Source organism: Mus pahari, chromosome 19 (genome assembly GCF_900095145.1).
Source record: "Mus pahari chromosome 19, PAHARI_EIJ_v1.1, whole genome shotgun sequence".
Classification (NCBI taxonomy): Eukaryota; Metazoa; Chordata; class Mammalia; order Rodentia; family Muridae; genus Mus; species Mus pahari.
This window is the reverse complement of record NC_034608.1, coordinates 31,918,462-31,933,545: the sequence shown is the minus strand read 5'-3', so window position 1 is coordinate 31,933,545 and position 15,084 is coordinate 31,918,462. Positions and strand designations below refer to the sequence as shown.

Here is a 15,084-nt window from a genome sequence, read left to right as displayed (position 1 = left end):
ACAGTCTGTCCTGTATCAGCATCTGTCCTGTATCCCTACAGTATCCCTACAGTCTGTCCTGTATCAGCATCNGTCCTGTATCCCTACAGTATCCCCACAGTCTGTCCTGTATCAGCATCTGTCCTGTATCCCTACAGTATCCCCACAGTCTGTCCTGTATCAGCATCCCTCTTGGGAACCCTTTGCAGGTCCGGGGTGGGATGGTGCTCTGCCTGAGAATCTCCTGAATTCAGCAGCCCCGAGGTTCATCCTCTAGAGCAGCAGGCTCCTGGAGAATTGAGGCTCCAGGGAGCTCTTTGGGGACCAGGATTGGAGTGAAGGAAATACCACATGGCTCTTAGCACCCCAGCTGATGGGTCCCATCTTGATCTACTCTGGAGCAGGTGTGAGGTATTAGGTAAAGCTGCAGTCAAGATGGCAGAGCCTGCCAAGCTTCTCACTCAACACAACCCTGTGGTGTCCACAGGTCGTCGGGATAGAGCTGTTCAGGGTGCTAGACTAGGCTGTGCATTGCTCTCATGACCGCTGGGCACTGATTGGTGGGCCTATTTTGTCCTTCACCCTGTCCTCTTGTGCACCTAGGGACCCCTAGAACCAAGGGTATGGCTTTCCCCACCAGCAGCAGTTCATGTCTCTCTGGCCCTCACTCGGTCTACCATATTTACCATGAGGCCAGCAGGGAAGTGCCCTGGTAGGAGCCCCTCGCTCTTTCTTCATGTCCAGATGTCAATGAGTGTGTCCAGAAGAATGGGGGCTGCAGCCAGGTCTGCCACAACAAACCAGGAAGCTTCCAATGTGCCTGCCATAGCGGCTTCTCACTTGAGTCAGATGGCAAGACCTGCCAAGGTAAGGCCCTGGCTGTTCAGCGATACCTCGCCTGACTTCCTATCCTGGGGAGGAGTTGTGGGATGAGTGTCCTTTGGAGATGGTCCAGTCCAGCATCATGGGTGATTCTCTACATCTGAGAGCAAGAGCAAGGACTAGAGATGCCGATCCACACTCGTGCTTCCAAGGCACCTTCATGTCGGAGGAACCTGCAGACAGCCTGTGTCATCGCAAGGCCTAGACCTCTGCATGTGACTGCAGGGAACTCGAGGGGTGACAGTCCCCAGTACCCCTGTGAATCTGCCATACAGCCCAGCTCCCCTCACCCTACCCCCAAGAACACAGAAGCAGATGGGACCTCCCCACTGTGTGGTCCCATTTCCATTCAGTCCAGATCAGGGGGCCTGAGGGTACCCAGAAAAACCATCTCGGCTGTCCATGTGTTAACCCTGTATTGATTTAGGATCTAGAGGAATGACAGTCCAACACAGACAGACCCAGAGTATCTGAGCCACTGAGGCTCACCAGGACCGGGCCACAGAGACCTTTGTGGGTGTTCCAGATGGATGCAGCAGGGGGAGGGGGAGGGAAACTCAGGGTCTGAACCCAGATAGCATCAGGCAAATGACTGTTTCCCTCACCCAACATGGTTTATTTTTATCTTCCGCAGAGTTCACCTCTGACCATCCCAAAGGTTATTCTTAGGAGATATGATTGTAGGAGAACTCTCAGTCACTGTGTCTTCGTAACTATGTGTAATATACAGGAGATGCATCTGGGGAGGTATAGGCCTCCCCTCTCCCGTGTCGTCTTTATTCAAGAACAGAGGTTCTCTCGTTGTGGCCTTGGCCAAGGGACATAGCTCCCACACTTTAGTAGCAGGTTGAGGACACCTGCCTTGCATTGTGGATGCTGAGCAGTGAGGTCTACAGTGTACCCAATGTGGGTGAGCAGCATGTGGTCCTTGGGCTCACCATCACTTGACACCCACGGTGAAGGTATCGTGCCTTCCTCCCGTTCTTTACCCTCCTGCCCCAGTGGCCGCTGCAGCTGTCCAAGACCGACCTGTACAGCCTTGACCTGGCTGCCTTTGTTTGCAGATATCGATGAATGCACAGACTCAGACACCTGTGGGAATGCGCGATGCAAGAACCTACCAGGCTCCTACTCCTGCCTCTGCGACAAGGGATACACGTACAGCTCCAAGGAGAAGACCTGCCAAGGTACCCATGCCACAGCCACCCAGGGTACTTCCCTCTTGGATGCTTAGCCTAGGACACATGTTGGTCACTGCCTGAATGTAGACTGCCTTGCTTCATTGGTGGCAATCATTGGTCCAGTGTTCCAGGAAGTCACTGTACAGAGGAGGGTTAGGAAAATGTCAGAACCTCCTGGGAGAGTCTGTGTAGCTTCAATGAAGAGGATCCCTAAAGTGAGCCCTCTGTCTCATCCCCTTAGTCAGCCCCATTGTGTTTATGCATGTATGTACGCAGACCATGCTGTCACACACACACACACACACACACACACACACACACACACGCGCGCCCGTGTGTGTGTGTGTGTGTGTGTGTGTGTGTGTGTGTGTGTGTGTGTGTTTTCCCGTGTGAACTCAAATAAGCACACCCCCATGTGTCTTTAACCTTCTCTAGCCTGCAGTAAACAAAGAGAAGACCCTGGTAAACTTGGGTTGCACCCGCAGTGGATGGAGAGTGGCGTGAGCCTCTGCTCTCCTCACTCTTTGGAGGTTCACCATGTCCCAAGGGCAGAGACTGTCCCTCCACAGTCACTCCTGTCTAGGAGCTGCAGGAGACTTCAAGAGATTCCTTACGGGAGCCCTGGAAAAGGGCTGAGCCCTCAAGGAAGGGAGCATGGAGCTAAGAGCTCATGGGGACTCTAGCTCTGTACCTTTCTCCGAAACCCACACAGACACCCGTGGTCCCTCCATGACTGGGCTGTTCAGTCTGAGCACAGTCCTTAGACATCTTCAGTTCTTCATTTCTCTCTAGAAAGCAGGGCCCTAAGGAGACAAGCCTCCAAGATAACAGACTGAACAATGGTGTCTACAGAGTCTCTAGGAGGAGTCAGGGGGTTGCGCTGAGTGTTTGGCGCCTTCCTGTGCCTACCGTGAATCCCTTTGTCGACAGATGTGGACGAGTGCCAGCAGGATCGCTGTGAACAGATGTGTGTCAACTCCCCGGGCAGCTATACCTGCCACTGTGATGGGCGAGGGGGCCTAAAGCTGTCCCCAGACATGGATACTTGTGAGGTAGGTGACCGTAGTGCCCACTAGGTGGCCTCAAGGAGCCCCAGTGCCATGCTTTGAATAGGATCCTTTGTTATTAATGGGTTATGGGGAGAAACTTTCTAGAGACTTGGTTGACTGAAAACTCCTACTTAGCTATGCTTTGAATAGGATCCTTTGTTATTAATGGGTTATGGGGAGAAACTTTCTAGAGACTTGGTTGACTGAAAACTCCTACTTAGCTCCGAGGACCACACAGCTAGCAAGCGAGCCTCTTTTGTTGTGTTGATGAAATCGCCATAGCAACTCCCCACTCCCAGCCACCTGGCCTGCGGGTGTAGATCCACGGTGTGGTGTGTTCATACCAGGATATCATATGCACACACACACACACACACACACACACACACACACCATTCAGGGCTCTATATCAAGTAAACTGCAGGGCAGTTGTTCGTTGATGGCATTTTCTGAACGACGGCAGCAAGGACTCTGGGTGATCAGGGGTACCATGATAACTTTGCAAGTCAAAGACCTAGGAAGCCAGAGAAGCTATGAGCCTGAAGTCCAAATCATCGAGCTCAATGTAGTAGTGCAGGACCATTGTGTCCCTCTGACCCCTGGATGCCAGTTCAGCCTGCTTTAATTCCATCCTCTCTCTGGTCAGTGGGAAAGCCTACAGCAGAAAGCAGGGACATCTTCAAGGTCTTTGTGTTCTGTTTGCCTTGTAATAGTATACTAAAAGTGATTTTTATTATTCCCTGTGTTTTCTGTCAGTTTGATGCATTTAAGCTCCAGTAACAAATAAGAATAGGTGAGACAAAAAGGTGATAATAGAAGGAAGAATTCAGAACCCTGGTCCCTACCTGGAGGCACTGACATGAGCTGGGTCATATGGACGTTATGATATCTGGGAGTGGGCTAGCCTTGGGATTCTAGAAGGTCAGAGGAGACCCAGGACTTCAAAAGTTACTTGAAAGGCATCCACCACGGGGTATCCCCACCCACCCACCCACCCAACACCATCTCACTATCTCATGGCAGGACATCTTACCGTGTGTGCCCTTCAGCATGGCCAAGAGCGTGAAGTCCTTGTACCTGGGCCGCATGTTCAGCGGGACCCCCGTGATTAGACTACGCTTCAAGAGGCTTCAGCCTACCAGGTGAGAAGCCGGGCACACGGGACAGCAGAGCGCAGAGAGCTGATCCAGGAGCCCAGATCCGCCTCTGAGAGCACCAGCTCCCGTGTCGTGGAAAGCCTGGGGCCTCAGTTTGTTTCCTGGGTCTGTTTCCAGGCTGCTGGCTGAATTTGACTTCCGCACTTTTGATCCTGAGGGAGTCCTCTTCTTCGCTGGAGGCCGTTCAGACAGCACCTGGATTGTCCTGGGCCTGAGAGCCGGGCGGCTTGAGCTGCAGCTTCGGTACAATGGTGTTGGGCGCATCACCAGCAGCGGGCCAACCATCAACCACGGCATGTGGCAAACCGTAAGTGGAAGGCCAAGGCTTATCCCTAGCATTTGGAGATGGATGGGATGGGATGGGATGGGATGGGTAAGTGGAAGTCCAAGGCTATCCCTAGCGTTTGGGGATGGGTGTGGCCCGTGGGCAGGGTACCTGCTCTAGTTAGCCCAGAGCCTCTGCTTCATTGGCTGAGTGTGACTTACTCAGAAAGGGCCTCATGTGAGAGCCGTGTGGCTCTGGCCCAGAAGATCCTGGAATAACTGCTTGAGGAGGGCCAGGCATTGTAAGATACCAGAGGGCATCGATAACCAACTCAAAACACCATGCACCTGAGCTGCTGGGGCCAGGCTCCTCTGTTCATCTCACAGGGGTTCTTCTGCCCTCAGCAGAAGCTGGGATGTTTCCACCAGAGCTGGGATGATACGCACACACACACACACACACACACTCACACTCACATGCACACGTGCACACACACACACACACACACACACACTCACACTCACATGCACACACACACACACACACACACACACACACACAGGAAACATACCCTATACTCCAGACAGTAAACAGGCTTGGGAATTAATGTTTGGAAGAAAAGCAGACATGAGTCTTTCTCTTAGCAATGAAGACAAAATGTTCCACTTTGTCGACAAGTAAGGACCCCTGCCGTCCCTCCAGTCACCAAGTGCTGTCTGTTGTTCTTCCCGACACTGAGCGATCAGTGTCTCTGTAGCAGAAGAGGGAAGGGGCCACGAGGAAAGAAGCTTGGGGGAGGGTTCCCTCTACACAGCCCTGGGGACAACCCTGGAATAGGACCCAGGCAGGACAGCTGTCTGGGAGCAGACGCTGTGACGTGGTACTAAGTGGCAACTCACACACCCTCAATCATGGCTCAATAATAGAATGGCCCAGGAGGCCAAGGTCTGCCCCTTCCCGTGCTCCCTGACCAGCCATTCATAACACACTCTGCCCTTCTAATAGATGGGGGCAGATACAAAGTATGCCTCCACCGTATCATGTGTAGTTTAAGTTCCCACACGGGCTTCATATCTTTCCTAGGTGCCAAGTTTCTGAGGAATTTGCTTGATTATTCAACATTACTCCATCCTAGACACTGAATTGTTAGGGGGTTAGAAAACTTAAAAATATGTATGCTCTGCTAACTACAGTAGTTGCATGGGTATTGCTACTCTATAGACAACTCACAGGCTGAGCGGAGGTGAGGCCAGAGTTATTTAAGGTTGGGTAGCTCAGGGCTGAGGATGAGCGAAGGAAGCTCTGCTTCATAGGCATCAGACCATGGAGCACCTTGTGAGTAGCAGAGAGGTTGTGTAAGTCGAGGCAAGGAGGTGACATAGGCCACAGAGGTGAGACAGTCATGTATACATACCATGGAGGTAGACACACCAATGGGAGAGCCAGAGTGAACTGACCTTCAGGCTTAGGCTGCACTGAAGAAGTATTGGGGTTTCTGCTGTAGAAATCTGGAAGCCGGTGAAGGCTGTGGGCCTGTGTAGTGAGTGCTAGCTCCTCTTTAGCAATAGTTGTCCCATTCCCTTGGGCCATTATGGGCACCTAGCCACAGTCACCTGTGCTGGCCAGGTAGCCCGCCAGACCGGGTGAGCAAAAAGGTGGGGCTGTGTCCTGGGTATGGAATTTACCTAACACCTTGGTAGTGAGCATGTTAATCGCTTCTCGGGTTGTAGAGAACACATCAACAGTAGAACGTAGTTTGTTCGCCCAGCACATCATCTGCCATCTAAACACAGAGCACACTGTGGTCACCTTGGGCACAGCCAACAGTCAGTGCCTCATCCACTTTGGGATAAAAGTCTTCCAGATTGGGATTCTGTGCAATGAGGGGTTATTTCCTGGATCCCAGAGTCAATGGCACTCTTGGGTACAATTTGTCATCTGCATAACACTGGGTGAGGGGCGCCAGGAGCTTCATTTTCTGGTTCTGGTCCTCTAGAGCCTAGACAGCAGAAGACCCAGGGCTGAATCAAATGGGATCAGCTCAGGGCTGAAATCAGCTTAGGGTTGACAGTGATGACATAGGACACACCACAGCCTGTGTCCAAGCGATACTGATGTCCTGCCCACAGCAGCTGTACTGGTGGGGGTCAGAACGGAGAGACCTGGGCTTGTTTAATCAGGGAATTTTAGCTTGGTGACAAGCCTCTACAAAAGCCATAACGCCCTTCACAGTGTGGTCTGTGGTGTAGGCCACAGGGCCTGGGATGCAGCTGTTGACTCTGTAAGGCTTCACTGGGCTGTTATCTGACACCGTGTTTGTGTCACGTGTGGTGAGAACAGTTTAAACATGAAGCTGGCATTAGGTTCAGTCTGGCTCTGACCCAGCACTCGGCCGGCTTCGGGTTCCCCTTTGGAACCTGGAAGTTCCTCACGGACACACAAGCCACTGAGGGCAGCTCTCTGTGCCAGTCCACAGTGTCCAGGGTCTCAGATGTGAAGGACATCTTCCTGAGAAGAGAGACTGAGAAAGCAGATCTTATCTCCCTTTACCCAAGACAAGTTGGACTGCAGTTAGTACGCCGTGCTTGTCTTAGAGCATGTACTGTATAGACAGCCAGGCTCCGGTTCCTTGTGAGACTGTGCCCCATCAGACACAACTCTCAAGTTCTTTTAAACCAGAATAAGCATCAATAGGGCCTTTCTATGACTGCCTTCTAGAAGAAGCCATGTGTTTGGTGTTTTGGCTTTAATGCCAAAGGTACTGGGGAGGCCAGCCCTCTTCACGGGATGATCTTGCCTCCACTTTCAGATCCCTGACCTGTGAGCTTGTGAGAGGAGAGCCACAGTATTGACTTCCTCTGAGGAAAGAAGGGCATGGGGAGAACCCAGGCCACAGTCTGAGCAAGGCTTAGCTCCTCCTGGACACAGGTGACATGGTGTGTGGTCTTGTGAGGTCAGACTTTCTAGACCAAGTAACTTGGACGTTGTTTCCCCTGAGGTCAGGTACCCTTGGCCTTGGAGACACCAGCATGGTCTCATGGGTCAGGCTCCTAAACACAGGTAGCATGGCATGCCTGGCACTCAGGTCTGGTGCACTTGATCCAGGTGATACGCTCTGGGGCCTTACGGAAGTGACCATCCACTTGATCCCCCCTCCCCCCGCCTGACCCCCTCCAGATCTCCGTGGAAGAGCTGGAACGTAACCTTGTCATCAAAGTCAACAAAGATGCCGTAATGAAGATCGCGGTAGCTGGGGAGCTGTTTCAGCAGGAGAGAGGCCTGTACCACCTGAATCTCACCGTGGGCGGCATTCCCTTCAAGGAGAGTGAGCTCGTCCAGCCTGTAAGTCCATTCCCGACACGTTGGAAAAGGGGGGACGCAGCTCAGGCTTGGCTGTGCCTACAGGGGTTTGCCCTGTGGCTGAGCCCAAGTCTTAGAATAGTGGGGTCCCACAGAATCTCCCTGCTGGCAGCCGTTCATTGGACAGCCGTAACTATTGATGTATTATGCATCAATCACTGGCCACTTCTCATGACACTCATTTAAGTTTTCATCTGGCTTGATAACCAAAGAAAAATGAACCTATTTTGCAGTAAAGATAAAACATGTCATTTTGACAAAAGGAATAATAAACTTTTGGGATGTATCATTTTAGGTTGCTGGCCATACCTAGATTTCTACTTCTAGTAGGGGAAGCTCTAATGTTGGGCTTTTTTTTTTCTGCCATTTTTCAAAATCCTATTTCCTTCTGTCCTATGCCATGCCTGGTCTTTGTTCTTCATCTTTCTCTGAGCCCCGTGGTCAGAACCCTCATTTGGGGGATGACAACACCCACTGCAGATGGAAACCAGCTTGGTAGCTGATAGTGACTCGGTCACCAAGAGAGACCCAAGGGGGTAACATCCAGCACACTGTTACAGATCTGTGACACATAAGGGTGGCCTGATTTGATGATGTAACAGTTTGCACACAGTGAGCGTGTGGTGAAGCTGGCATGGGCATCCCTTCCTCTGGGCTGACTTTTCTACCTATGCTTTGTCAGCCCAAGTAAGGAAGGGGCAAGGCACAATCACAATAAAGTGCCCCCAACTTACACAGTCAGGTGGCAGGTGCCTTGTTCCTCCGCCCACAGTGACAGACAGAGCAAGTGGCTGCCTCGCTGTCACGTGTGTTTCTGCCCTGCAATGTTCTGAAAATTGAAGAGCTCTCTTGTGAAAAACTCCCTAAAGTTGTGTTTACAATATAGATGCACACACATACACACACGCCAGAGGCCTCTGCCTGCAGATCCTGTAGTGCTAGGCTTGAAGCCTCTCCTGCTCTAGTCTGCCATTATAGTGTCACCTGTCTTTCCAGATTAACCCTCGCCTGGACGGGTGCATGAGGAGTTGGAACTGGCTGAACGGGGAAGACAGCGCCATCCAGGAGACAGTCAAGGCGAATACAAAAATGCAGTGCTTCTCTGTGACTGAGAGGGGCTCCTTCTTCCCGGGGAATGGATTTGCTACCTACAGGCTCAACTACAGTAAGTGGGTGTTGCCCTACCCGGGGCTGTCGTGGTGGGACTTCTAGGCAGCTATATGCTGAAGTATAAGATCCATTTAAATGTGTCTTGTCTCCGTGAGTACCAGTGATGAACTGGTTACCCACAGGCCGGGGCAGACCTCAGCGGGGCTGGCAAAGCCCAGCTCCCAGGACAGCTGTCTGGACCTCACATGGAGTTGGCTGTAGAAGAGGAAGTGATGGAGGCAGGGTCCAATGGTTAGAAGTGGGCGGGCAAGCCTAGGGAGATCCTGGAAGAAAACCTGGACAGTCAACCTTGGACATGTCTGAATGCATGACATGTGGGCAGAAGTGTGCCAAGCCTTCACTGGCCGGGGACTTCATGAAGGTTATAAATCAGAGAAAAGTTTAGAGGTGGGAAGAGGATGTAGAGTGAAGACAGGAAGGAGGTCAGCCTTGGAAGGTACCTGCAGCGGGCGCTCATGCCCACAGCCAGACATTGCAGGGAGGGCCTGCAAAGTGTATCCTGCTGTGCTTCTCAGGGTTGTGGCTGAGGAGGGAGATGCATGAGGCCCGCAGCGCTTTGGGGGAGTGGGCCTGACATGGTGATGGAAACAGTCCACCAGGCCTGGGCGTGACCAAGGAGCTCATAGGCTCCTTTACACAAGAGCCCATAATTCCTTAAAATACAATAGCCACTGAGGGTCATTTGGAGCCGCCCAACCTCAAGTTCTGGGAGAGAGAGTAACGATGCCTGGTGAGTCAGCAGGCTGAGAGAATGCACCAGACAGGCAGGGTCTGGTGACTTGGTCAAGCACCTACCAGGTGAGATACACTTGGCCTCTTCTGTGAGAACAAAGTGTTTTTAGTCTTACCTTTACAATCTATGTTCATATGCTCAACAAACTATTGAGAATTAACCCTGGAGATGTCATCTAGTACAGGATAGAGGACTTGATTTAATCATAGGGGTGGGGAGGGGAGACCAGGACAGCTTCGGCGTTCTCTGGTATACAACCAAGGGCAGTGAGGTGGACCCTCATTCACTCGCAGCGGCTTCCTCTACTCCCTGGAGTTCGTGAGGTACAGATGTAAATATCAAGACTGCGGGTTTCACCCGGCCTCCTGTAATCAGGACATGAGCCACGGAGCTGCACCGGCACCCACGTTATATGGGAATACATTCACAAGGCTCTGGAACGCTCAGCCAAGACACCCAGACCACAGGGTCTGCTGGAGCGATGCCTCCCATAGCATCTGTTCCCAGTCACCCATAAACGTGACCTCAAGTTCTCCAGCCAGCCTGCATGCAGTAGGGTCTCCTGGAGCCGGCAGAAGGGAGGCTAGCGCATTGGCTGAGGCTGTGGACGGTGCTTTGAGAACTGCAGGGGGAGGCGTGGGAACGAGGAGGGGGGGATGGCCCTTGCTGCTGGGCTCATGGCTCCCTGGATAGGTATTCGTTACCCAGAGGACACTTCGAGGTGAGGAGCAGCCATACTTAGGCATCCCCCGTGCCCACGGATTAATAGTCTACATTCAGTGCTGGAGTTCTTGACACTGTTCTGCATGCTGAGGAAATAAAGGTTGCGGCTTGGATTCACCTGACCGACACAGGGGTGCTGCTAGCACTGGTGGGGGGGGGACAACGATGTCGTCCCCCTCTCTGTGTCCCTGGCCGAGTACCACTCAACAGACACGTTGATGCACTGGCAGGTCTTGGGGTACAGCCTTGTTTGCGTGCTCCCCATTTGCCTTCTTACCAGGAGGTCCCCTCCCAAAGCGTGCAGAGCTGTCGTTCCCAGCTGTGGTCCGGTCCGGGCTGCCACTCACTCTTGCCTCTCTGCCACTTGGATTGCCTTGTGATGGGCCGCTTTCATTGCAGCCCGAACATCACTGGATGTCGGCACGGAAACCACCTGGGAAGTACAAGTTGTAGCTCGGATCCGCCCTGCCACGGACACGGGGGTGCTGCTGGCACTGGTGGGGGATGATGATGTCGTCCCCCTCTCTGTGGCCCTGGTCGACTACCACTCTACAAAGAAGCTCAAGAAGCAGGTAGGATTGAATGGGGCCAGCTTTGACTAGGACCCGCTGACCACCGAGCAACCCCACCTCCACCCCATTTGACCTCAGTGAAAGCCCTGAGACACGCCCATTCGTCCCTGGCACCAAGTAGCAAGGAAAGGTTCCGAGGTCCCCATTCACTCTCTGGGATATTGACTTGTTGAACTCTGCCCTAGAGACTCCTTCCCGGACCCAGATCTGAGTGCACACAGCTAGGTGTCCCCTCTGAATCTGCGGACAAGGGTGCCATGCAGTTACACAGGCACAACTGTACAGCACGGGCCAAGGTGGCTGGTGGGGCAGTGAGCCGTACATACAAGAGTCACGCCATGAGCACACTGAGATTTCAGAGGCACCCACAAACCTAGCCCTAAGCTCCCATAGCATTTCGGGTGAGGAAGGTGGGTAAGGCCCTGGAGTCGGCTGCCCCTCAGGCAGAGCTCTGCTTCACCACAGACTATGTCCAGTGCTCCCCAAGCCAGGCAACCAACTACATCAAGCCTCTGACTGCAACTATTTGCTTATAGGAAATGAGAACCTTCCTCCCATGTCCCTCAGAGGGATGTGCATCAGACAGGGGGGTTTCTCTTTCCATCTGCCCAGGCTGTAGAGCCCGGCTTGCTACTTACCCTAGCCAGCAACAGGGTTAATTTCCAGGATGCATACCACCAAGGGGCCCAGGTTTCAGGTTGCCCAGCATCTCAGCCCACCCCTAGCATGTGTGATCAACAGACCAAGGCTCTTGCCAGCAAAGACTGTTCACCCCAGAGAGGGCAGGCAGCGCATCTGATCTTTCCCAGTGCTGGTACCATGGGGCTACAGCTGTATCCTGTTACATCCTTTTGAGAAAGTCAGCTCAGGCTGGGAAGGGGTAACCCAAGCCCTAGGTTTTCCAGGGACTGCAAACAGTTTTGCGTGTGTGGGTGTTTGGCCTGCACAGCATGAATAGGCACCATGTGCCCGTGGAGACCAGGAGAGGGCAGCAGATCCCCTGGAACTGGGGTCAGAGATGGTTGTGATCCATAGGGATGCTGGAAGAGAACTCAAGTCCTCTGTGAGAGCATGTACTCTAACCACTGAGCCATCTCCTGTCACCTTTTGGCTGCTTTGCTTTCAAAGAAACTGAGCCCAGGGGAGAAGGCACGAGGGTTCCTAGACATCCACAGAGCGAGGGGTTACCATACACCCTGAGAAGGGACTAGTATACAAAGCCCAGAGACGAGTAAGACACAACAGCTCGCCTCTAGGGCCAGCCTCACCCGGGATAGACGGACTGCTCTATAACTGCCCTGCCTCTCTATCCCTGGCAGTTGGTAGTCCTGGCAGTTGAGGATGTTGCCCTGGCACTGATGGAAATCAAGGTGTGCGACAGCCAGGAACACACGGTCACCGTCACCCTGCGGGAGGGTGAGGCCACCCTGGAAGTGGATGGCACGAAGGGCCAGAGTGAAGTGAGCACTGCCCAGCTGCAGGAGCGATTGGACACACTTAAGACACATCTGCAAGGCTCTGTGCGCACCTATGTCGGAGGCCTGCCAGGTAGGAGCACTCTGCCCGGCTTGCTTCACACAGGGGCTGTGGCAGTGACTGGGAGGGTTCTGGTCACAGGAACTATAAATGCAGGTTGCCCTACACTAAGGTTAGAGTGAGGGGTCTTAAAATTCAGTCCTTCCTCTGGCAGACATGGCTCTAAGTCATCCATTGAAGAGTGTTGTCTGAGAGCCCACAGGGGAAACGGTTACCAGGCAATGCAAAATGAGGTACCTGGATACTGGCAGGCATCTGTTGCTTTAAGTAGCTGACAGTGTAGCTAGCTGCCTGCCCTTCACACACATCTACCAGAAGCTAGCAAGGGCAGCCAACAGCATCCTGCCTGCTTACACAGGCCCACAGGCGGGACTGGAACAGGGGTAGCAGGCATGCACAGGACTTTACTTTTAGCAACCAGCAGACTCTCTGCTGGGTAGGTGGTTTTAACCGATCAGAGTCAAGGGCATGGGGACTCACAATAGAAGATACTCAAGAGAACATCTGCACGCATGGGTGGAGGGCATTTAAGGGATGACGATGTCTTATGCCACGAAGATCTGTGTCCCCATGGGATAATGACAGAAAGGGGACCACACATCCTGCAGAGTGCGGGTAAGGCTGGCCCTCAGCTATGTGGAGGGTGGGGAGGATTGTGTGGGCAGGATCAAGCTCCGTTGGTTCAGTGTTTGCTCTCCTCCTGCTCAGAAGTATCGGTGATTTCTGCCCCCGTCACTGCGTTCTACCGTGGATGCATGACTCTGGAGGTAAACGGGAAAATCCTGGACCTGGATACGGCCTCGTACAAGCACAGTGACATCACCTCCCACTCCTGCCCACCTGTGGAGCATGCCACACCTTAGACAGAGCTACGAGAAGGCGCCACACCTTAGATGGAGCTACGAGAAGGCTCCACACCTACAGACAAAAATGAAGCAGGGTTTGGACACACAGCACTGGTTCCTCTCGCATGGTCCTGCAACGTTGGAGCAGGTGGGCTACCGCCCTTGTGGGTTTTTTCCCTTGAGATCTTTCTTTTTGCCTTGTAATATATCTGTACATAATGGGACAGGTGTCAGGTCACAGGCTGCTCAGAGAGAGCCACGTGACCTGGTGGGAGCTGGCTGGAAGGGGCTGGGCTGGAGGGGCTGGCAGTTTGCAGCAGAACGGATGTGAAGAAAATAATTCTCTATTATTTTTATTACTACATGCTTCTTTCTGACTCTAAAATATGGAAAATAAAATATTTACAGAAACCTTTTTAACCCTGTGTTGGTCACTGTCTGTCCTAGATCTGTTTGGGGGTTGAATGCACTTTGAGAGCATTGGGGCCTAGGCCCCACAGCTGGATGTGCCTTTCCTGGGACCCCCAAGTCCCAGACCAGGCAGCTGTGGACTAGCTAGGAACCTCTCCTCACATGAATGATGGAAAGAGCTAAAGCCAGGGTTCACAGCAAACTGCAGACCCTCCATTTACTCTGCAAATGGAGACCAAGTTCTGCCTGACTCTGCTGTCAGACCCACATGCAGAACCCTTCTGCCCCTGGCAACCAGAATGTGGGACCCTCTACCAGCCATTTGCCTCTTGGCTGCCCCTGTTCCACTTAGTCTTGAGCACTGCCAAAAGCGCTAACCCTCCCCAGGCTACAGGACACACAACAACACAATCGCTTTCTCAGTGTCTCCAAGTTGCAGTTTTTCTGAAAAGTTTGGGGAGACTGATTTTAACCCTAGCACCCCAGAAGCTCTGGTGAAGATAGGGCAGGAACAACATTGTTGAGCACAGCTCCCAAAAGCACAGTCCTGCCCAGGACCCTGAGCCTGCCCGTTTGTCCTCAGCCTACAACCCTCTAGAGGTCAGCTCTGTCTTCCGCTGGTGAGGCTGCATCCCCCTAGACCTTCAATGGTTTTCCCTTGCGTTGGAGGCAACTCTGGAATGTTCTCATGGAATGTTCTCACGAATGTCCTCCAACCACCCCCAATTCTCTCCAGGTCATGGGGCAAGAAAGAGTAGGAGACATGCTGGTTTGGAAGTAGACCACACAGACATGCAGGGAGCAGGGCACATACTTGGCATTCCTTATCTGCCTTGGGGAGGCACCACTGTGGGAAGAGCATAGACACCTACCTCTCTTCGCTGATGGGGCATCCTCAGCCTTGGCTGGCACCAAGCCTTATACCAAAGAAAGCCATAATACGTCTGCCAGCTGCCTATCACCAGCATCTCTCTTCCCTAAGTCCAGGTGGCCAAACTACGGAGCCCCAGGGGGGCCATCAGAAACCTTTGAGGAGCGAGGACGCAGACTTTGAGAGAAGAGTAAACAGAAGTGTGTGGGCTTTGTGGTCTGAATTGGTTACAAAGTTGTCTCTTTCTCCCGAAGGGCTTTCTTTGATCATCTGCTTTGAGCTGTAGTCATTGTATCCTTGAGGTTGCTTTCTTGGGCCCGGGGCTCTCCTGTGCAAGCAGGACCTTTGTC

General features: G+C 52.7%; 1 protein-coding gene across 1 annotated transcript in view; it reads left to right on the top strand.

The window, feature by feature from the left end:
• The window catches only part of Gas6 (growth arrest specific 6), a 29,966-nt gene extending 16,094 nt beyond the window's left edge, over window positions 1-13,872 (top strand). The window contains exons 6-15 of the mRNA XM_029531921.1: window positions 724-846; window positions 1,926-2,048; window positions 2,973-3,094; window positions 4,115-4,233; window positions 4,366-4,555; window positions 7,691-7,855; window positions 8,870-9,038; window positions 10,899-11,071; window positions 12,391-12,619; window positions 13,316-13,872. Of these exons, the coding sequence (XP_029387781.1) occupies window positions 724-846; window positions 1,926-2,048; window positions 2,973-3,094; window positions 4,115-4,233; window positions 4,366-4,555; window positions 7,691-7,855; window positions 8,870-9,038; window positions 10,899-11,071; window positions 12,391-12,619; window positions 13,316-13,470 (1,568 nt within the window). The 3' untranslated portion in view covers window positions 13,471-13,872. The remainder of the gene's footprint in view (window positions 1-723; window positions 847-1,925; window positions 2,049-2,972; window positions 3,095-4,114; window positions 4,234-4,365; window positions 4,556-7,690; window positions 7,856-8,869; window positions 9,039-10,898; window positions 11,072-12,390; window positions 12,620-13,315) is intronic.
• Window positions 13,873-15,084: the final 1,212 nt, after the last annotated feature.